The sequence below is a fragment of the Capricornis sumatraensis genome, chromosome 21 (genome assembly GCF_032405125.1).
Source record: "Capricornis sumatraensis isolate serow.1 chromosome 21, serow.2, whole genome shotgun sequence".
In the NCBI taxonomy this organism is placed as follows: Eukaryota; Metazoa; Chordata; class Mammalia; order Artiodactyla; family Bovidae; genus Capricornis; species Capricornis sumatraensis.
The window spans coordinates 45,527,184-45,550,267 of record NC_091089.1 but is presented as its reverse complement, the minus strand read 5'-3'; the positions used below and the strand labels follow the sequence as shown (position 1 = coordinate 45,550,267).

The 23,084-nt window shown below is 54.3% G+C and overlaps 1 protein-coding gene across 2 annotated transcripts; it reads right to left on the bottom strand.

The window, feature by feature from the left end:
- Positions 1-853: 853 nt before the first annotated feature.
- IMPA2 (inositol monophosphatase 2) lies at positions 854-22,567 on the bottom strand. Of its 2 annotated transcripts, none has more exons than XM_068993915.1 (8): positions 22,430-22,567; positions 15,551-15,684; positions 12,569-12,694; positions 10,628-10,673; positions 8,733-8,841; positions 3,486-3,594; positions 2,854-3,005; positions 854-1,608 (listed from the first exon to the last, which is right to left on the bottom strand). In XM_068993915.1, exons 1-8 carry the CDS (start codon positions 22,523-22,525, stop codon positions 1,493-1,495), a joined length of 888 nt encoding a protein of 295 aa, XP_068850016.1. In that variant the 5' UTR covers positions 22,526-22,567; the 3' UTR covers positions 854-1,492. The 2 variants fall into 2 exon arrangements, with proteins under 2 accessions (XP_068850016.1, XP_068850017.1); XM_068993916.1 differs by having other exon boundaries at positions 12,569-12,673.
- Positions 22,568-23,084: the final 517 nt, after the last annotated feature.

The following is a 23,084-nucleotide window of genomic DNA, read 5'->3' as shown; positions in this document are numbered from 1 at the left end:
AGATGGCAAAGGCCCAGGGATGCGACCCTGGACTGTCAGGAGTGAGGGTCCAAACCTCTTTCCCCACACATCTACCCTGGCCCTATCTGGCTCTGCATGTGGTCTCCACCCCAGGGATGGGGAGGGGACCAGCCCCCAGCTCCAACAGCAGTAAATGGCCCTTTCTCCAGCTGCTGAGGCCTCCACGCCCCCACACAGCCTGTGGCTGTCAAAGGTGGGTCTTTGTGCACAGGAGTGGGAGATTCTTTAGCCCCAAAAGAGACCCCAGTCCTCACGTGTCTAGGCCCTTGACCATTGTACCTTTTGGGGGTTCACCTGGCAACCCATTCAGATAAGGAAACTCTTCCTAAAGATACAAACTTATCAATCCACCACCCAAGGGCAGGTGGAGATAAGCCCCTTGGGGATTGACTAGGGAGGGGATTTCCCGGGAAACCCCCTGGGCTCCATCCTCCAGAGGTCTGAGTGGGCACCTGCCCTGTGAGTGCAGGGCAGTGGATGGTGAGGGGGAGTCAGTGTGCAGGGTTGCGAGGCTCCGCGGCGTCCGCAGAGCTCTCTGGGCGTGGTTTGGTGACAAGGCCTGTGTCATCATATGGGCTGAGCCCTGGAGTTCAGGCGCCAGAGGCAGCAGCTGTTAGGCGGCTCTAAATGCTCTGTAAGTATTGTTGACGGCAAATTAGGACACGAGGGAGAAAGTTAAGCATGACTGGAACTTCCTCTGTCCTAAGACTGACTTTCTTGATTCTCAAACCTCAGTGAATGTTTAAGTTCATCCAGAGAACATCCTCATTAGAATTGTTGTTATATAGAATTCCTCTTCCTAAAGAGGAAAAAAATAAGGCCAAGAAAATACTTTTCTTCATTAAACGAATCACAAAAACAATAGGATTTTAGAGGTTTGATTTTGGTTAGGTTTTCTTCAGTCTGACCCATGCCCTGGATTTTAAATACAGACACGATAATGACTGAAGTTGTCCTCACCAGTGGCAGGCAGATAAAAAACCACGTGTGGACTCTGCGCTGTAACGTGCCAACAACTTCCGTAAAGGGCCTGTGGATTTTGGGGTCATTAGGGGAAACAGGAGACACACTTGTGGAGGGAAACATAAGCAGAGTGGCGTCACTTGGTTTATTGTATTCTGAAGTGTCATGGGGGGCCGGGGAGGGGTGCTGAGAACAAGCCTGCTTTATCAGCAGTTCTAAAGCCTTATCACCTGAGATTTGCATTCTGGAAACAAAATCATGATTGCAATATCAGCACATATGTCCTGTGAGATCTGGGTTCCGGTCCTGGTGGACGGCTGGACTAACCTGACGTGAGGTCACAAAGAGAAGACACCAGACAGCAAAGGCACCCAGACACAGGCTCAGCCGGACAGCCAGGCTCGGCCTGATGGCTCCTCTGGGGATCAGGAAATCCTGCTGTTTAGGGTCTTGCCAGCTCCAGGCTCCCGGTAGGCCCCCATCCAGGGTGGCCCTGTGTCTGCTCCCCTCACCGCTCATCGTCCCGCCCGTAGTTAATTGTCTGCAGGGCCTGGGCAATGAGCACCGCCATCTCCCGTGTGCCTGCAGCAACCACCCTGCATGACATGAGGTCCAGTGGCCCACCTGTGGACAGAGGGACAGGGCATCGGGTGAGGGGTGAGCCCCAGCCCTGCTCTGCCTGACCCGGTCCATTCAGCCTGCAGGCCCAGCATGTCCTAAGGCTGTGCTAGGGGATACCAGCTTCAGGTGCAGTGCCTGAGGCTCAAGACAGGAGGCAGTTCTCACCCTCTGTGTGCTTGGGGCTCCGGAGACCCCGCAGGCCTGGGGAGGCTGGGGGTATCCTTTCTGACAGGCCCCTGAAATGGATGCTCTAGGCACTGGATATCTAGGGCAGGCTGAAGGACCTCAGCCTCCTAGAGGTGTGAACAGGCCTAAAGGACTCCTTGGCGATCTTGGTGCACACATGTGTTTGTGTGTGTTCACATCCAGGAGCCCCTGGTGCACGTGGGTATTTTCAAGTGCATGTGCTCATGTGGTCACATCCAGGAGACCTTGGTACACACATGTTTGTACGTGCGTGTGTTTGTGGTCACGTCTGGGAGACCTTGGTGCACATGCATGTTCGTGTGTGCTCACATGGTCATATTCGAGAGACCTTGGTGCACACACATGTTTGTGTGTGTTCACGCTCATGTGGTCACACCCAGGAGACCTTGGTGTACACGTATGTCTGTGTGTATGCATGCTTGTGTACTCACATCCAGGACAGACAAGTCTTCAGCTGAGATGGGCCTGCCTGTCCTTGATGCCCAAAGCCAAAGTGTCTTCACGTCATGCCTCACCCCCCTGCAGTTCCACCAGGCCCCGAGGAGAAGGAACAACAGGGAAAGGGCAGAGCAGGCCCCAGAGGTTATTTGGGAGCCTGGCATGTCCACAGCAGGCTCTGGAGCAAAGGTCGGGGAGAACAGGCTCCACAAGAACCCTGACGTAAGAGGTGGCTGCATGGGCGTCCCTGGGGCGGGACTTGCCCCTGTGGGGCCAATCACTAGGGTGGTGACCTCCAGGCAGAGGGATAGGTCACCTCTTGGATCACCACCTAAAACCTTGTCATTAGATTGGGGTGCACATGGCCAGCTCTGCAGTCTTGGTGGACATGAGAGCTTAGAAAACACTCCCCACCCTCCCCCAACCCCATCCGAGTCCTGACCCTGGGCCCATTTTCACACCAGGAAGCGGGAGAAGCCCTCTGGCCTGGCCCACTGTCCTCCCGACCTGTCAGGAGAGGTGGGAGGATGTCTGTCTGAGCTTGCAGGTCTGTCTGGGGGACACACCCCTGGGGACAGAGAGCAACCTGACAGCCAAGCTCACCTGATGTGTCCATCACAACGCCCCCGGCTTCCCTGATGATGACCGTGGCTGCGGCCAGGTCCCAGCAGTGCAGGCCAAACTGGTAGTAGGCGTCGGCGGTGCCTGCAGCCAGGTGGCAGAGCGCCAGGGTGGAGCTGCCGATGACACGAACCCTGTCAGAGAGAGAGGGGGTGAGCACGCTGAATGGCCCTGCTCCAGTGCTGCCCCCGAAGGTCCCCTGACTCAGAAGCTGAACAGGAGCCCAGGGCCTCTTCCCACAAGCTCTACTCTGAGCTCTGAGCCCAGAGCGGTGCTGCCCAACAGAACCACCTATGCTGACGGACCAGCCCTCAGTTGCGTAGCCTGAAGTGTGGCTGGTGCTGCAATGGAAAAACTCAGCCTGCACTCTGTGGACCCTTGATGACCTTCGATTTAGACCACGTGGAGCGGCTGCTGTCACAGGGCAGACCCAGGGGAGACTGAGGGGGCAGGGCATCACTGATGTCACGGAGGGCGCTGAGCTCGGGGCCCTGCCCCCACCCGGGGCTTAGGAGCTCCGGGCTGTGGACTGGCTGGCATGTGTGTCCCCTGCTCCCGCCCAGGGGGTAGCTGGCTGCTGTGCTTGCCCGGAGGTCCTGGGAGGGGAGGCGTACCCGTGGGCACCCGCGTGGAGCAGCCTCTCCATGTTGCTCAGGAACAGCTTCAGGGTTGCGGGGTCTCTTCTGGGTCCGATTTCTGTTAGAACCAAGGCCTTGGACAGGTCTGCATGGAGAGAATATCACCCCCCATTAGAAATGTCACGGCGTGGCTCCCACCACACAGTCAGGGTGCTCCCCGAAAGGAACGTTGCACCCGCCTTCTACTCCTGCTCACACTCCGTGTCCTCCCTGTGTGGCTGACACTGCAGAGGTTTCGGACCTGGAAAAGGGAGGTCAGGCTGACCAGTCACACCCTGACTCTTACCTCCCAGGCCCCAGAAAGGCCTGATGCTAGGGGAGCAACCTCCCAGTCCTCTCGTTCCAGGGACGCATAGCATGGAGGAACTCGGAAGGGTCTGGGGGTGGTTACAAAACCAGCATCACTCAATCACAAACAAAAACAAAGTGACTCCAAATGGGGAGGAAAAAAATGCCTCATCAAATAAATCTGCCTTAAAAGCCTTTCTCCTGCTGCTGTGATGACAAAGATGGAAACATCACCCCCGAAGAGGAAGTGACATCTAAACAACGTCTTTGGAAAGGGGTCCCCAAGAATAATCCCCCCATACACCCCCACATGAGGGAATGCTGCTGTGTGGTCACCAGATGTAGGCAATTGGCTGACTCCCTGTGGGGCTGTTGCACTGTCCCTACTTGGCTACAGACCCTCTCACACCCAGATTTCATGTCCTGTGCCCTCAGGCCTCGGGGCTTGCCCGCCTGTGTGTTCGGTTGAGAGAATGAAGCCCCTCCATGAAGTGGAGGAAAAACCTGCCCGCAGGTAACCTTACTCCTGCAGTCACCTCGCACCAGGGACAGACCACCTGCAGGAGACACTGATACTGTTGTTGTCGTCCAGTCTCTCAGTCATGTCGGACTCTTTGCGACCCCACGGACTGTAGCCCACTAGGCTCCCGTCCTCCACTGTCTCCTGGAGTTTGCTCGAATTCTTTTTGCCTTTTCATACTGTTCATGGGGCTCTCGTGGCAAGAATGCCGGAGTGATGTGCCATTCCGCCCTCCAGTGGACCATGCTTTGTCAGGACTCTCCACTATGATCCATCCCTCTTGGGTGGCCCTGCTGAGCATGGTTCATAGCTTCAGAGAGTGACACAAGCCCCTTCGGCACAACAAGGCTGTAATCCACGAAGCAGCCATGACTTCTAACCATTTGAAAACCTTTTTCTGGCTGAGGATCAGAGTGAGGGTGTCTTGAGAGAGGTTTCACAGCCTAGAGGCGAGGGAGGTAAGTCCTCTGCCCTGAAACGCGGCCTTACTACTCCGAGCCTTTACCTCTGGGCAGCGAGCACAGGCCTGGCAGTTCCCCGAGGCGCCTTGGACCATCGCGTCTCACACACGCTCCTGCCTTCAGATCCTTACAGGCCATGAGCCCCTCACGTGAAAAGAAATGTTAGCCGTACTACCTCACTGGAAAGCCCAGAACTAGACAGAAAGCACGCTGGGGCCTGGGAGGAGGGCCACCCGCACTGAGCCCAGGACCACAGAACTGCTGTTTATAGCAGTTACTTTCATGCCACGTGACCGTCATCGCAATGCTTTCTGTTCTAAAGAAACAAGTAACTGAGGGGAAAAACGCTGTTGAGAATCCTAGAAAGACCGCCGTGGACACCCACGTGACTTCTTCCAAATATCCTCTGACAGAAACAGCAGCTTGGAGAGTAAAAAACAAAAAGTAGACGAAACCATCCACAAAACCTGGCCACACCCGGCACTTCCCCACCCCGACACCAGGGGGCGGCAGACGCCCGCCGGCGACATGGTCCCGCGGCCGGAGTGGCGGCGGGGGAGTTGAGAAGGTGGCGGGTCTCCTGGACCCCAATCAGTGAGTGCCCTGAAAGTCGCTAAGTCATGTCCGACTCTTTGCGACCCCATGGCTCCAGGCCAGAATACTTGAGTGGGTAGCCTTTCCCTTTTCCAAGGGATCTTGCTGACCCAGGGATAGAATCCAGGTCTCCCGCATGGCGGGCGGATTCTTTACCAGCTGAGCCACAAGGGAAGCCCAAGAACACTGGAGTGGGTAGCCTGTCCCTTCTCCAGAGGATCTTCCCGACCCAGGGATCGAACCGGGCAGGACCCCGAGCAGGAGACCCTCAAAATCTGCAATAGACTGAGGGGCTGGGGGAGCCCCTGGCAGGGGGCGAGGTCTGAAGAGCGGGAGTCGACAGCCCCACAACTTCTTGTAACTGACGTTCCAGGGCCTCTCCGGGCAGGACCCATGGAGCAGACACTCATGGGAGTGAACCCCACGCTCACTGGGCTGGAATCAGCGGCGCAGGACCGAGGAGATGACTGCCGCCGTGGGGAAGGGGCAGAGCCAAGAGTCCAAGGAGGAGCCAACTTTACAGACAGTTCACAAACACACCAGGAGAGGGAGCCCCAAAGCCACTAAATGACAGAAAGTGCCTTCCCTGCCCACCCCATCCCCTCAACTTCTAGAGCTCATGACTACAAATTTCAAGTAGCAAGAATGTAAAAGAATGATATTTGAATCTCATACGCCATTATCACAAGAAGAAAGAGGACAGGAAGCAGAATAACATCTCTCCAGTCTGAAAGATCTGCCAACAAAACAGAAGCAGCTATAAGTCAAAAATGGAGAATGCACAGGAGAGCATCATTCACAAATAGAGGGGAGGGGTCCCAGGAGAAATCAGGGAAGAAAACTTTCATAAAAGAAAGTCAGACTAAATGAATAAGATAAACACAAATGATGGGGCTTCCCTGGTGGCTCAGATGGTTAAGAATCTGCCTGCCATGCAGGAGACCTGGGTTCGATTCCTGGGTCGGCAAGATCCCCTAGAGAAGGGAATGGCTACCCACTCCAGTATTCTTGCCTGGAGAATTCCATGGACAATTCCATGGAGAATCCCATAGGGTTGCAAAGAGTCAGAGATGACTTTGAGTGACTAAACACAAACAAACACGATAGATTATGCTTTACAAGAAACGGACTGTGAAAAGGAGAAAATTTTCAAAAATTAAAAAATTGGTAGAAAAGGTGAAAAGGTTTAACAGAAAGTGACATATTGGAATGGACATGTACACACTGATATATTTTAAATGGATAACCAACGAGGACCTACTGTATAGTACGGGAAACTCTGCTCAGTGGCAGCCTGGATGGGAGCGGAGTTTGGAGGAGAATGGATACATGTATATGTATGGCTGAGTCCCTTCACTGTTCACCTGAAACTATCACAACCGTGTTGATCGGCTATACTCCACTATAAAATAAAAAGTTTAAGAAAAAACAATGCTTAGATAAAAAGAGTGACAAAAAGATGTGTACTGAAATGTTGGCTAAGGGGCTTCCCTGGTGGTGCACTGGTAAAGATTCTACCTGCCAATACAGGAGACAGTATTGATCTCTGGTCCAGGAAGATCCCACGTGCCACAGAGCAACTTAGCCTGTGCGCCCCAACTATTGAGCCTGGAAGCCACAGCTATTGAGCCCACACACCCTAGAGCCTGAGCTCTGCAATAAGAGAAACCACCACAATGCCCACGCACCGCAACGAAGAAAAGCCCCCACTTGCTGCAACTAGAGAAAGCCCGTAGAGCAATGAAGACCCAGCACAGCCAAAGATAAATATTTTAGAAAACGGTGGCTACAAAGTGCCTGCAGAAATGCATCCCAGCCTCAGCAACAGGTCACAGCTGGCTGATTCTGTGCAAAGACTCAAGTTCCTCCTTTGATTATGACTCTCATTCTGGGCACCAGCCCCAGGGCTGTTCTCAAGTGCTAGGATGCAGGATGTAACGTAACCCTCACAGCTGTCGTCGCGCCTCCCTGCATGTATGAACACCGAGGTTCCAGGAACACAGCTGACCAGTCACACACGTAAGGCATCACAGTTGGGACAAAGCCAGGTGTGTAGATATCCAAGGGTTGTGCAGCTGAGAGGAACATCCCGTCACCTCCGGGGTGGAAACCAAGTCACCCGGCACACAGAGGACAAGCAGGGCGGAAGCTGTCACCCTGGACTGTATGAATCAGAGTCTTAAAACAATTGCGGGAGGGCTTTGGAACAGAGCATGGAAAGACTTGGGCTTCCGTGTTGCCGAGGGGGCGGATGGTGGATGTGAGCTGTGGGAGGAGGGCTGGATACGGAAGGGTCTAGGAGGGTCGTGAGCGAGGGGACTGAGCTGCCTGTCATAGCACATGAATGTGGAACAAAGTTCACCCACGAGTTTAACAACACGCTCCCTCACCCCAGCGTTACACAACTGACTGCCTGGCCGCCTCTGGAAGGCAAGGCTGTAATTAACGCTGCTGTCTACGCAGGCCAAACCAAACTGTCCTGGGGCGGGAGCCGGGGGCCGGGCAGCAGAGGCAGTGGGCGGTCCGTGGTCCTACCCCACCCACCCTGCCCAGCCCCTATAATGTTCCTCCCATCCCCACCCACACTCTGGGCACTCATGACCTCTAGGCCGCCTGCCTGCCCTTGGTTCTGCTTGGCCCGTTCTCCATGTGGTGGTCATCTCCCCTGCAGACCTGCTGCTCATGGTCATGGTCATGGGGCTGCCATTCCCTCTCCCCCAGTCTGGGGATCCACATGGTCTGCTCTCACTGGAGCTCAGCCTGGTGGACCTGGCCTGCGCTGGAGGCCCATCTCCCCACTACTGTGGGGAGCCGCGGGCAGGGACACCTCTGATCCCTCTCACTGCTTCTCAGGCCAGCATGCCACACAGACTGTGAGTGTAGCAGCAGCCCCTCTATAAAGGCCACCGTGTCCTCTGTCCTGCTCCAGGAATGACAAGGGCTGGCAGCGCCTGTGCAGTGTATGACATGGCTCGTGATAAGGCTTCCTCGGCCAGCCGTGTTCTCACAGGAACCAAAGTCAACTGCATCTGGGAGCCACAGCCCCTACCCAGGTGATGTCACCTGGGCCACCGAGAGGTGCTGAATGCCAGAGCATGCCTCCGACTCTGCCCTCGTCCTTGCCGGCTCACTGGGACCACTCGGGAACAGGTGGCTAGGTTCCTTCCCTCGTTTGGGAAAAAGGTGAGTGAAGAACAGACCTGGCCTATCAAAGGGAAACACAGAGACACAGGCTAGCTCAACGTCCAGTCCCCCAGGGATGCGCGGTCCCCAACGACACTAGACCTCGGCAAGGGACCCCCGTGGCTGCCCAGAGGAGCAGTGACTCTTGACAAGTCCCTTTCCCATGAGAGGGCCCACCTGTCTCCCCGGAGACGCGCAGTCGCTGACCGTTGCAGAAGGCACCCTGGCCCCTCCGGCCCGTGTACAGCCGCTCCTCCGTGCAGTGGTAAATCACCCCAAACTCCAGCTGTGGACAGGCAGGTGGGACAGAAAACAAAGAATGTGACACAGTGACCAAAGGCCATGAAGCCCCAGCTGTGACACAAACGCAAGGGGTGTGGGTGAAAATTAGCTTTCAAAAGGGAACTCAACAAATCAGCGTTGGCAGTCAAACCTAGACCTGAATGTGAAAGCAACTGTTCTTTTCTTAAATCACTACATTTAAAGATATATTTAAAGGAATAAGACTATATTTTAAATTGATATCATAATTGAGCATTTCACTTTGATATGCTCATAACTAAGCGTATCATTTCAGCATTACTCAAAGTAACTGGAAAGGCTTCATTATTCAAAAAGATCTCGTTTTTTTCCTGGGAGGTGAAAAAAGGCTCTTGAGACTCCAGTCAAACCCCACAAGAAACTCAAAATTGCTGACATGTGAAGAACTCAGAATGTCTCTGGACAGCTGAGGGCATGACAGAACCCAGAGTTGCGGGGAGGGGAAGCCCAGGAAGAAATGTGGATTCCCGGAGGGGCTGGCCCCCACACACACACATCGGGGCACACAGCCTCGGTCCCCAACAAGCTGGTGTGCAGAGGAGGTGAGCCTCCTTACGTCTCTTCCCCTACCTCTCTGTTCTGGGTTAAGAACAGCATGTGTGCCTGTCCTAAGGTGAGGAGGGCAGCCAACAGAGAGAGAAAATGGGAGAGCTGCTGGCAGATGCCCAAGAGGAATCTGGGCTGCAGGAAAAGGACCCACTCCTGGAGGACCCCAAGTCAGTGCCCACCCAGAGCCAGCAGCACGTGACATCCCCCCTCCCCTTTCCTAGGACCCTGGCCTTATAGGGCTCCCCAAGTTCAAGTCAGTCCTGGAACTGGGCTGGCCTCCCTGCACCATCAGAGGCCAAGGCCTGGCTGGTCAGTGACCCTGAGGCCAGAATGAACCCTCCACTCCTCTGTGCCTACCGCTCCACATGTACATCTCAGTGACCACGTTTAACACAGAAATAACGTGAGTGGCTGATTCCCTAACCAGTATCAACATTAAGACTCTCACTTATTGTCACCTCCAAAACTAAGTTCTTTCTCACAGGCAGGACACCCTTCCTGCCGGCCATCCACGCTCACGCCGAGACTGAAGACAGGACACAAGACTCTAACAAGGGCTCCTTCTGCACAGCTCGAGCCCTCGACCTAGGCAAGGGTAACTGTGCGGAAGGAAAGGTCCCTCCTGCCTGTAATCTCTGCAGTTGACTAGTGAAGCTAAAGCCTGCATCCCGGCCTTTCCCGCAGGTCCCACAGTATGGCCCAGTTCCAGGGTCTGTGGGAACGGAGCGACAGCCACGCTCTCACCCAACAGCGAGAGGAGGATGAAGGCCTAACAGAATATTGGGACTAGAGATGTCCTCCCAAAATAGGAGCTTCTTTATTGTGTGACTTGATCACACGCCCCAGGGGTCAGATGGAGACTAACTGGGAACATGTGCCCAGAATGTTCCCTACACCCGGCCCTGCTGAAAGTCCTGGGGGGTGGGGCCGGTGGAGCCCCGAACCCTCACAGCCCAAACCTTCAAACCACAAACCCTCTCGCCCCAACTCCTCACACCCCAACCCCTTATGCTCCAAACCCTCACGCCCCAATCCCTCATGGCCCAAACCGCTTTGCACCTGTTTCCTTTCTTGGATTTGAAATCAATACCAGTCACAATGAAGGCTTAGGACAAGAACAGGAAAAAAGGTTAGAACCAGGAAGTGAGATAAAGGAACAGCAGCCAAGGGCCCAGGCAGCCAGGGCCCCATTCACTACGTACCTCCTGGTTCACAGCAAAGCCAATGCTCACCGCCACAGTCGGGAACCTGCAGAGGAGACAGATGGTTGACGCTGTGACATCATGGACTCATGCAAACTCAGCAGCCTCCGTGCAGCTGGAGGCACAGAAGACCTTTCTACAGAGTGGCTGGGTTTGTTTTGTCAGAAGCTACTTCCCACAATGGCACCGAGTGCTTCCAAGACAAGCAGGCCAAGCTGACCTGTGGGACAGCGACCTTGACAGACAGCTGCACTGACAGTTGTTAGGATGGACAGTGACCACAGAGGACCCGGTTGAGAGATTTTAATAATCAGCTTTCTGGTTCTCAGTGGCCAGTGAGATGGAGGGTCCAGGTCTGTGACAACCAGGCCCTCCTGACATGAATCCTGGGTGAGCCTCACACAGGACAGCAGGCGTGGTCATGGCACGGAAGGCAGGCGGGTGACCTCGCAGCCTGCCTGTGGGTTTATGTCTCCAGAACAATCTCTCCTTTATGTGAAGACTGTCAGAGCTGAACAGGCAGGAACAAGGAAGGGCTGGTTCTAACCCAGGAGTCTTGGGACCAACCATTCCCAGGCTGTGAGGTGCTGTCCCCATGGGACCACTCATGACACCCCATGGCCCAGCAGGGGTCCCCACCCTCAGAAGGCCCTTCCTCACTTTCTTTACCCCTGACACTGCAGGACATGAGCAGGATAGGTCCTGTGAGAGCTGCAGGGTGAGGAGTCACCACGGCCCTGTGGCCCTGGACAGTGTCTGGAGACTAAGAGTCAGCTGCAAAGCTTGTTTCCTAAATGACACTCTAGTCCAGGTTCTCTCTCTGGTCCTGGGGTAGACATGTGGCCTTTGTCCACCATGGGGCTCGGCCCCTTCTGTCCCCAATACCCACACACGGGCTCTACTCGGTGACCCACAACTTGATTCATGTGCCCCAGTCCCACACGACTCCCCAGGGTGTCACACGCTAGTTAGAATTAGAGTCTGGTGGCACTGCTGGGGTCACCAGATCGCTCTGTTCCACTGCCTCCAATAGGGCCATGACCAAATTCTCAAGGTGACCCTCATGCAGGAAAGGGTGACGATTCATGTGATGGGCAAAATCAGTTTCCACACTTACATGTAAACACTCCAAGTGAGGGCTCCACACCCAAGCCCAATCACCTCCTTACTGCACGGAAGGAAGTGGGTGTCTGGGGTCATCTATAGGAGGCCCTCCCTAAGCATTCAGCTGAGGGGGATGTAGGTCATGGGACACCCCTCCAATGCCCCGACTGCAGGACGGGGACCCGGGCCCTCCCTGAGTGTCTGGCTGGGGCGATGCAGGTCATGGGAGCCCCCACTGCAGGACAGGGGCCTGGGACAGGGCAGGAGCTCTGAGAGCTGCACGCATGTCCTCGTGGGAGAGCCACCCTCTGTGGAAACCACGGCAACCTCAGTGTCCTTAAGCCCCTGACCAGCTGCACAACCCTGACACCTGCCCTCGGTCAGTGCTTCTAGGGCCAGGTTGCGCCATCATTGCCCCAGCCCACTCCCCTCCCCACCAGGGCCTCTGACCCCCCTAAAACCTGCTGTTTGGGGCCGATATTTGCCATCAGATCAAGCTGGCAGCTGGCAGGCTCCTCACCCTCAAGGCCACTGTCCACACTGCATGTTCCTGAGGCTGCCGGACCAGGCACTTTGTGTTATTTACAACCCTGTCTGTCTCTCCAGGGAACTCCTTAAGGGTTCTTCTTAATTCAACCCAACGTTTAAATGTGATAAACAACAGTTTTTAAACAAGTGAAGATTTCCTACATGCTTTGAATGAATCTCACAAATGGGAAACCTTAAAGTATCAGGATTTGATCACCTTGTGAGTGAGACCAAAGCCCGCTAGAGGTCTGCTGACCGGCTGCTGCCTCAAAAAATGCCGCTTCTGAAAAGACGGGTGTGCCTGCTCACCTGTGCACAAAGTTGCAGGTGCCATCAATGGGGTCCACGATCCATGTGGGGCTGGGTGTGAGCACGCACTTGGCCCCGGCGGCCGCAGCCTCCTCAGCAATGAACCTGCAGTGGACAGAGCTCAGCCTGGGAAAACACGCCAGGTACCCAAGACACAGCATTTCAAAGCCCAGCTGTGAGACCAGCAGGCTTCTCTGGGTCAAACAGGGGCAGGATCTAGTGAGCTCTAGTTCTCTGACCAGGGATTGAACCCCAGGGCCCTTTGCACTGGGAGCTTGGAGTCTTAGCCCCTGGACCACCAGGAAAGTGCCTCATAGGCCTGTGGGAGGTACAGAAGGAAACAGCCCAGGAATAAGGTTCACCGCTCGAGACAAATTAGACCAACCCATTTTACTTTATTAGTTTTCTCTAAGAGTCGTAAAACTCTCCTTGTGATTTTTGACGGCCCAGTGCACCCCGGCCTTCCCTCTGGCCAGTTTGTTGACTCTGTGACAAGGTCACCTTCAGTCCACCAGGGAGCCAGCTCATGGTCCTCGGCCTCAACTGTCAGGCCACAGCCCAGCTCCACTGCCTGATGACACAGCGTAAAACCAGGGAGCCCATATCAGGTTGTTTCTTATTTTATCAAAGTCAAAACAGCTGCAATCTATCTTTAATACTGTTTTGTGAAAGACTAAAAATGAGGAAGAGCAAACGCTCCAAAAGAAAGTCCTTCTTAAGAAAGAGTGACAATCTTACACCAACTTGGTTAAGGGACATATTTAAATACTTATATATGCAGAAAAATGACAACATACCATTTTATCTTACAATACATATGCAACTTTCCTCTCATCACAGATTTTTCAATTTGTCTCTGATCTAAAATACATTTAAATGCCCCCAAATTCTGATGTTTAGCTAAGTGCTAAGTCACTTCAGTTGTGTCCAACTCTTTGCGATCCTATGGACTGTAACCCACCAGGCTTCTCTGTCCCTAGGGGATTCTCCAGGCAAGAATATTGGAGTGGGTGCCCTCCTCTAGGGAATCTTCCTGACCCAGGGGTGGAACCTACACCTCTTACCTCTCCTGCATTGGCAGGCAAGTTCTTTACCACTAGTGCCAGTTCTGGACTTTCTCTTAAATCTTAGTCATTGGGAAAAGACCAAGCCTGGCTTCGAGCTGCTGAAAGATGATCTCAGATATCTGAATTTTCTAGGCAACAGAGCAGAGAGCAGTGTCCTGGAGCTAGCCCAGAGCTGAGGAGGGGGCAGGCAGAGCCGGCTGACCCGGGCAGCCAGCCCCCACCCCTTGCAGCCTGCAGCTGGGTTTCAGGGGGCACTTGCATCCCCCAGGGCTTTGTCAGGGGGGCTGGAAAAGCTCCAGGGAGCTTGACACCCACTGTGGGTGGGGGCCACTGCTCTGGGTGGACCAGATAGTCTTCTGAAGAGGATCCCCCATGTGACATGCTGACTTCTGCCCTGATACTCGGCAAGGAGTATGGAAATTCACATCGTGCAAATGGATACCAGGCCCCACATCAACACAACAGTTGATCCAAACCACCAGGAGCTGGAGCGTGATTCCAGGATTCGGCCTGTCAGAGCAGTCTGACCACAAAGTGCCAGAAGCCCTGGTACCATCTCTATGCGGAGCCCTGGTGCCATTACCACACAGAGCACTGCAACGGCCAGAGCCTCTACCTGGACCCCTGGAGGCCCAGCCCAGATGCCTCACTGCTGTTGGAGCCTCTGGACGACACATGGATGGAAGGAGCCCCTGGACAAGAACTGGTGGTGGTTCCTGAGCTGCACTCTCTCAGACTTCAACCCCCGGAACATGGCGGGGCTGGGGCGCCAACCTGTCGGCACCTCTGCCTGCATCTGCAGTGTTAATACTGAGTGACTGACTCCACGTCTGCATGGACCTGCATGGCTCAAACCCATACTGCTTAAGGGTCAACTATGATTCCTTGGAGGCTGCCACTTAATTTAGATTTTTATAAACTAAGAAATCAAACATTTCAGAGCCTGTAACTATTATAACAGATGTCAAGGTCCTGGCTTTACATCAAACAAGGAAACAGGAAGAGACGCTGAAACACAAGGGCTGCCAACAAGAATATGCATGTACACACCTACATACACACATCACACAAACACACTCACACAACACACACATACACATACCATACACGCACATACACCATACACACATACACATTTACACATACCACACACACACAAAACATACATATACCAGACACACACAACACATACATACACACCCAACACACACACAACATATAACATACATACACATACCACACACACAACACACACATGCACACCACACATACATACAAACCTACACACAACACACACAACACACATGTACACACACACACCATATACACACTCACACACATACATATATACACACATACATACACACACAATACAAACACATGCACACATAGTACACACCACACACACACAAACCCCAGGTGACGCAGGTTAAAGGGAAGCAGCAAGGAGAAGGTGCGAGCGTGGACTGGCCTGTCTCCGAACCTTGGTCACTCGCTGGGCAGCTGAGGAGGGAGCCCCTCACTGGTCCAGATGGACAGCGGCCAGGCTGACACATCGTCTACACCCAGGAACCCGGTGACTGAGCTCTGGGGTAAGTGATTCCCTAAGGAAGGAGAGGACCTTCCTGCTCAGGAAGCCCCCCTCCCTCCCCAAGGTCCAAGCGTCCCCTGGGGCCCCAGGTTCCCCCGGAACTAGACGCACAGCATTGGATGAGTGCTAGTCTTTCTCAAGGAAAGGATGAACAGTTGCATCAGATTCTTCACGCAGTGACTTATAAGGTCGGGGACACCTGTCCTGGAGAGCAGGTAGCCCTGGGGGACAGCCTTCCCTGGCTCGGGCTTGGTGCTGCGTCCAGGCAAGTCTGTGCAGCCTGGGGGGACCTCGGGGGTGGGGGGGGGGGCGGGGTGCGCCTACCCGTGGGAGGGAAATCTGGTCTGCAGCTCCTGCAGGATCAGGGCCTCCACCACGCGGTCCGTCTCTGTCACCAGGTCTGCGGCTGACGTCTTGGTTGAGACACATTTTTCCTCAGAAAGGGCTTTTCTGATGATCTGCAATGAAGGGTGGGAGGTGGGTGACACTGGCCGCCCCCTCCTGCTCCAGGGTTGGGCCCCTCCCCTATTGCCAGTGGACACACAGGACAGGTAGGCAGACGGGCAGTGCCAGGCTCTCTGTGGGCTCTTGGGAGCCTTCACTGCAGCGCCCCCTTCTCACGAGAAAGCACCTCATGGCTCCCATCACCCCTGATGGTGGCTCACAGTGGCCTCAAGGACTGGCCTGGAGCAGAGACAACCGGGCCTGAGAAGCCGGCCCTCCTTCCAGGAACAGAGCCCAGCCCAAGGCTGGCAGGCACCGAGCCACCTGGCAGCCCTGCCTTGGCCTCCTGTGAAGGCAGGTGTGGCCCTGGGCCCAAGGCTGGCTGAGAGGACATGAGGGGCATCGATGTGTGACCTCTGAGTCACATCCTCAAAGGGCCACCATTCGCTCAGTGCTTCCTCCTGCCCATTACACTCCCCTCTTGCCGTGATATGGGCGTGCTCGGGGGTCGGCTTCTGTCTCATGGGTCAGTGCCATGGAGATGGGGCCCTGGGAGGCTTCAGGAAGCAGAGCCTGCCCCCAGACTCCAATGGGATGGGGGTGAGGAAGGACCCCCACCTCTGACCCCCTCTCTGCAGGAGCCAGGCCACCCTCCCACCTCTGCGTCCTCAACTTCTCTGTCCCTTCTGCTCCACTGAGCCATCACTCACTCTCCAGCCCTCTCCCATGGGGGTCCTGTGGTCATCTGGGCTTTTTCTTTTTTGATGGGGGGGCAGTGGTGGAGTCAGGCCCTGGGCCACAGATCACGCAAAGGACTGTGAGTCGAGGAGGATGCCAAGCCTATCCTTCTGTAAGGACTTCTTTTCCGTTTCTACTAGCGTTCACTATTGCCATCCTGTGATCGTTTCACTGTGGCCCCCTGTCCTTCAGTGCAGGGCAGGCCATGCCATACCTGCATCCTCCGCCACCCGTGGTGCTGCTCTGGCCAGCCCTCTTCACCGGCTGCTGCTCGCCAGGGCCCTGGACATGTCCTCTCATCCAGTTACACTCCCAGATATTCAGACCTCATTTCTGAATCATTGCCCCAAACTACACTGCCCTTCAGACAAGCTGGCCACCACTAGCCCCAGGTGTCCTCTGTCTCCCTCCTCTGAAGGTCCATCCACCCAAGGGGCTGAGGCCTCACAAAACTTAAAAACTTATGGCAAAACCCCCAAATCTACTGCACACACGATGTACAAACCTTAATACTAGGTTAACAAAGTTCAATTTCAGACATTTTCTACACAGAGAGGAGAGGTGGGGACAGTGTCTTAGAACATAAATCCTTATCAGGCTCAATCAGTCTTGCCCTTTAGCGACAGTCCCATCCTCGGGGGATAATCTGTGGTATTCCAGGTGAGTTACCCACCAAAACCCTTGACCACATCTGCTTCCTCCCTGTCTAAAGGAATTTAAACATTCCCATTCTGCCAGTAATAAGTTAGTGTGTGCTGTTTTTTAATTGATGTTTTTCAGCTACTCACTAACTAAGCCTGCACTTCACAGACCTCCTGGCCTGGGTCTCTCCCTCCAAATAACATTCTGTTAATGTTTAATAGATAAAATATGGGCCTTAAGTCACTGAAGCCTGATTTTCAAACCCCATCAGCTCCAGCATCTGGGGCTATTATTCAGAGCCACGTCCAGACATCTCTTTCTTGTCTGTGCACCATCTTGGTTCTGTGCTAATGTCTCCAAGTTGACCATACGGTTATCACCCATCCCCAAGGAGCAACTCATATGAGCTCCAGAACCGTAAAGTACACTCAGAGAAGCCTGAGCAAGCGTGGTTTGGGCCTGGTGGTACCATCACATTTCAGGTTCCAGACTTATGAGTGTGATGAGATGGCTAATCTTATGTGTCAGCTGGATACCAAGATACTGTGTCAAATGTTATTCTGGGTGTTTCTATAAGGGTGTTTTTGGATGAGATGAGCATATAAATCAGTAAAACAGCTTGCCCTTTGGAACATGGGTGGGCCTCATCCAGTTAGTTGAAGGCCTGAACAGACAGAAAACACAAACCCTTCTCTGTGTGAGAGAGCTCTCTACAGACTGCCCCTGGGCCCTTGGCCCACATGTGCCAACAGGGCTGCTGCTGCTGCTTCTGTCAATAGCTAGCTCACAAATTCTGTTTTGGCTGAGTCTTCAAATGTTGGCCAAAGTGTTACAATTGTCAATGTGGGTCACCCCCCACCCTGTGGAAGCTGGGGGTGCCAGTGCAGGTGGGGCCAGCCGAGGCCAGAACTGACAGCAGAAACACTGAGCTCACCAGCTGCCCCCTCCATCTGCAGACAGGACAGATGGGGATCTCCCAGAGGAAATGCCAGGGCTCAACTTGTGATCCACCTAAGGAGAGCTCAGGGCGGACAAACCTGCTCATCCCTGTTCCGGGGCAGGACCCGGCCTAAGACACCAGCTCAGGCTGACAGCTCCCAAACTCTACCCTCAGCCTCTCCCGTGAACTCCCCACAACAGGGCTCTACACAAGAAGAGATCCACTGGCAATTCAAGTTCAACTGCTTACAGCTTGGAACACAATATCTGACCTCCACCTCCAAACCTGCTCCCCACCCCTCCACTGTTCCGACAAATCCATGGACCAGTTTTTCAGGCCGAACCTAGCAGGCACCCCTGGCTCTTTTCACATCCGCCTCCCATCTGGCAGCAAATCTCCCTACAAAATTCAACTGCTTTACTGCCTTCTTCATCATCTGCAGTCAGACCCACCCTCACCCCTCACTCGGACAATTGTCATAGCTTCCATCGGAAGCTTCTGCCCGCAACCCCTTTGGTGTTGCAGGCCCCCCACCCAGCATCAGTCAGGGTGAACTCCCCTTCACCTTGTAGGACTCCACACAGAACTCCAAACTGAACCTCAGTCACACTCAGAGTAAAGGTTAAAGTCCTTTCCAGAGTTACTGAAATATTTGTTGAGTGAATGAATATATTTCTAATCAGTTTAGCACCATTATTTTAAAACAGAGGATCTCTAGGAAGTCAGTAAACACATAAAAAGGCACTTAAGTTCTTTAGTCATATAGCACATACAGTTAAAACTACCATAAAATACCGCCTCAAACCCATCACAGAGGCTAAAATGGAAAGACAGACAACACCAAGTGTTGTCAGAGAACCCCCAACTGCTGCTGGGGAAGCGGGAACCCATGCAGCCGCCTTGGAAAAGCACCTGGTGGAATTTCCTACCCCATGACACAGCAATTTCACTCTTAGTGTTAATCCAGCTCCAGCATAAATGCATATGGACGTAACCAAAAGACACATGCAAGAGTGCTGGATGAGCAACGTCATTCCTAATAATTCCAAACTGGACATTGTACAAAGTCTCAAGAGTTGAGTGAATGAACTGTCATATCCTCACTCACACAACAACGTACTACGTACAGCAGAGCCTCTCAACCAAGAACACCAGCTGGGGATTTGGTGGAGGTGCTTATTCCTGGCCCCTCTCAGGACCGAGCAGGTAGGAACCTGGGGGTGGACTCAGCCGGCCACAAAGGCCCTCCTGGTGCTTCAGATGCACTTGAAGGTGTGAGGACCACATCTCCCCAGGAGTGAGACCCATGAGTATCTACACTGAGGAGACCATCAGAAATTCTGCTGGAAGATGGAAGTTGGTAGGTACACAGAAAACTAAGCAAAAGAAAAAAACCCACTTTTTTTTAACTTTAAGGGAAAACACAAGTTGAGTAAGAAAGCAAAGAATGTGTAATACTGTAATACAACTATGCTGCTCGGCTTGACCTTGCGATACGTGTGGTCACAGCATGTGAGCCCAGGCACCAATGGGACTGACAGGGAATGCAGCTACACGACACAAGAGCGTCTAATGTGGATGATGCAGAAAAGAGCTACTATTTAGAAGACGGGTGTAACTATCAGAAAACTGAAGACAGCGAGCTCTGGGGAAAAGGATGAGGATGACACAGGACAAGACACTGTCCTGTCCACTCTATGACAGTCCCCTTAGTGGTATCTCACTTATCAAATGCCCCCATGTGAATAACTGATAAAAAATACAGTCACAAACCAGACAAATGGGGCTGCTGGGTGAGAGTCCCCGCTGTGCCCCTGTGCTCCAGGTAGCTTGAGGTGGACAGGGGGCACCCCACCTCAGAGTACACCAGCAAAGTTTTCCCTGTCTGACAACTAGAATGTTAAAGGAAACAGGATTCTCAAATTTGAGGGCAAGCCTAAACATTTATAGGAACCCACCAGTAACAAGTCTGAAGCCTAAATAAACTTTTCAAAGTTATTAGCAATCAATTTCAATGAGCCACCTTACAGAAAAGCTTGAATTTATCTTTCTAGTCTCTGCACAGAACGTACTACTAACTCATCGTCGTTTGAAGATGCACATTATGAAGCCAAAACGTGAAAAAATATTACAGAAGGTTTTGAGAAGCAGTTAAAAAGTTATTTGTATGTATTCTGTTATATTTGGGAGCATCTTAAAATGTATACTGTTGTGACCTTTTTAATTCTAAATAAACAATTTTTATGTTGAATTTTGAATTTTGTGTATTTTTTCTTATAGAAGGCCCCTAAATTATTTAAATTTCAGCTTCAACAAAACCTGGATCTATGCTGCAGGACAACTTAAAAAACATAGTTTTCTTAGATACTTTTGCTCACACATCACATAAAAGATGATAAATACTCATTTCGATGAATATCCCTCTCTGTACTTGTGGTGGTGATGGGGGGGCGGCTGACGTCACTCTGTCCCCTAAAGCCTAGCAGCCAGGGCAGCGCTCCTGCAGCTGTGGGGCGGTTGGACTGGCCAGGATGACCCCCACCCGAGGCACCCCAGGACTGGGCGGTGGAGAGGCAAGGACACAGGGGTCCAGGAAACCTCTCAGGATGGGCAGAGCGGAGACAGCAGCAAAGGGTCCAGGCTGCCGTGACCTGAACCCATGACTGAGAGACGGAGGGCCACACAGTCTCCTGGGAACCAGTCCTTCCTCTGGCTCAGGACCTGAGCACACAGAGCTGCGTCAGGGCAGCAGGATGGGAGGGGCAGGCACCCGACCTGCACCAAACATACCTCTGGCTGAGGAGGACTCAAGGGTGAGCGCTCAGCACCCTCTGTCCTCCCCACCCCAGGCTCACTGGCTACAGGCCAGGCTTTCTCCACTCAGCGCCTTGTGATGTTACTGTCAGAGCATCACTAAGGCACTCTGTCCCTCTTCACACAGGACAGGATGACCCTGTGTGGCTTCCGTCTAGTCCCAGCCCCAGATCAGACTACTGGCCCCTCCCTACCCCGCTCCTCTAGTCAGGGAGGCAGAGAGCAACAGCATAAAGCCCAGGAGGGAGGCTGCAGTCCTGGGCCTCCAGACTAGACCCCTAAGGGCAGAATCCTTACTGCACCCTCACCCTACTGTCAAAAAATGCTTTTTCTGTTGTTCTTGGTAAGTTGCAAAAGCAGAAGAGATCTCTTAGATAAGTTAAAGTTCCCAAGACCCTTAGAACGGGGCCTGCTATGTTGCAAGTTTTGTGTAAGCATTTGCAAATTTATTAAAAAAAAAAAAAGGGGGGTTTCAAAAACCCTTCTGTTTCCTCAAGGATCTAAATTTGAAAAACCACAGAAACCCTGTAACAGCCCAGCAGGGTTTACACAGTGGTGTCTGAATTCTAGACTGGCTTCTTCTCCAAGGTTGAAGGAAGAAAGTTGTACGGTGGAACCTAAAAGTTACCATTATACCCAGAGGACGCGCCTCCGGAGAGGAAGTGAGGGTTGGGGAGGGGCGGGGCAGTGCCCCGCACGCCGGGGACCTGCTCTCCAGGAAGGACGTTGGCCCTGCAACCCCGAGCTTCCTCAGGGTAGCAGGCGGGGTTGGGGTCCTCCTTCTCTCCAAGGATCAAGGCTCACAGCGCCCCTTTGAGTCTTGAGTCCTTCAAACTGCAGAAGGAGGGCCCCCAACACAGAAGGCGTCCACTAGTGTTGAGGTTAACTGTCAGGGGGCCGAGGGACCGCACGGTGACTGTGCTCTGGGGACGCACTTCTACTGCAAAACTGGCGACAGCCTGCCTTTAGAAAAGGAACTGCCGCAGGGACAGGGCTCCTCCTCCGTCCACCTTCTGTTCGGATCGCCGGAACTCAGCCGCGCGCCTAGACGCGCGAGGGGGGACCTAGCCATCCCTGCGTCCGGCCTCCCCCAGCGTCCCTAACTTGGCGCCGCACGTGGCCTGAGGACCCCAGGCGCGGGGCACCGAGGAAGCGAAGAGCAGAACATAACGAGAGCGCGAAAAGAGCGCTGCCCTCCGCAGGTTTCTTCGGCTCCGCAGCTCTATTTCATCCTTCCAGTGCGGGCAGCAGTTCCTCCATCCGCTCAGCGGAACCCTCTCGACTACGGACACTCGAGGACAGACGATCCGCCCTATCTCCACGCGCCGGGTTCGAACTCCGGGCAACCGCAGCGCGTCCCGCCCCCTGGGTCAAATACGAGGCCGTCCGCGCGCCGTGATCCCGCTCCCCTCGCCAGGCCGTCCTGCGCCCCTAGCCCGAGGGACCCCAGACGCCAACCCCGGCGCGGAAGCGGCAGGTGCACAGGTGTGCCGGAGGCGCTGCAGCACCCCCTCGGCGGCTCGCGCCCCGCGCCTTCCTGCCCGCAGGGTCTCCGTCCGCCACGCCCTACACCCGCTGTGCCCCAAGTCCCCGTGGGCCCGCCGTGCGCCTTGGGCCGCTCTCACCTGTCCCGCCCGCAAAGCCAGCTGCACCGCCGCCTCGAAGCACTCCTCCCATGGGCCCCCGGCCGGCGCCTTCCCGTCTTCGCCGCTCGCCTTCATCGCGGCCTCCGGGCCTGCCGGCGCACCCGGCCCCGACGCCAGGCTCCACGCTCGCCCAGCGCCTCTGGCCGCTCCGCTCCTGGGCTGCGCCCGCCCGCGGGTGCGGACCTGCAGGGGGCGGGGAGCGGGCGGGGGCCGAGCTGGACCAGCGCCTGGCTGGGGAGCAGGGCCCAGAGCCCCGCCCCGCCCCGAAACGCGCCGGGCCCCGCTCTTTCACGGCTCCGCCCCAAGCCCCGCCCCGCCCAGACCCCGGCCCCGCCCTCCTCCCCGAGCGCCACCTCACCCTGTTTCATCTCTTCCGAATCCCAGTAGTGGGCCCAGGGTGACCTCTGCCCATTATCTCAGCCTCGGGTGTGCCTGGTCGTCATCTGGACCACCCTCCTCCACACTGACCTGTGGACAGTGTATCCCAGAGACACTGAGACCATCCTAGGGAAGTGTTTGTTTGATATAGAAGCCGTGCAATGACAGGGTGGGCTGTCAGGTGGGCGTGGAGGAGGGGGTGAAGTGTGGTCCAGGAAGGCCTCACAGAGGAGGGGGAAGGGTAGAGGACCGGAGT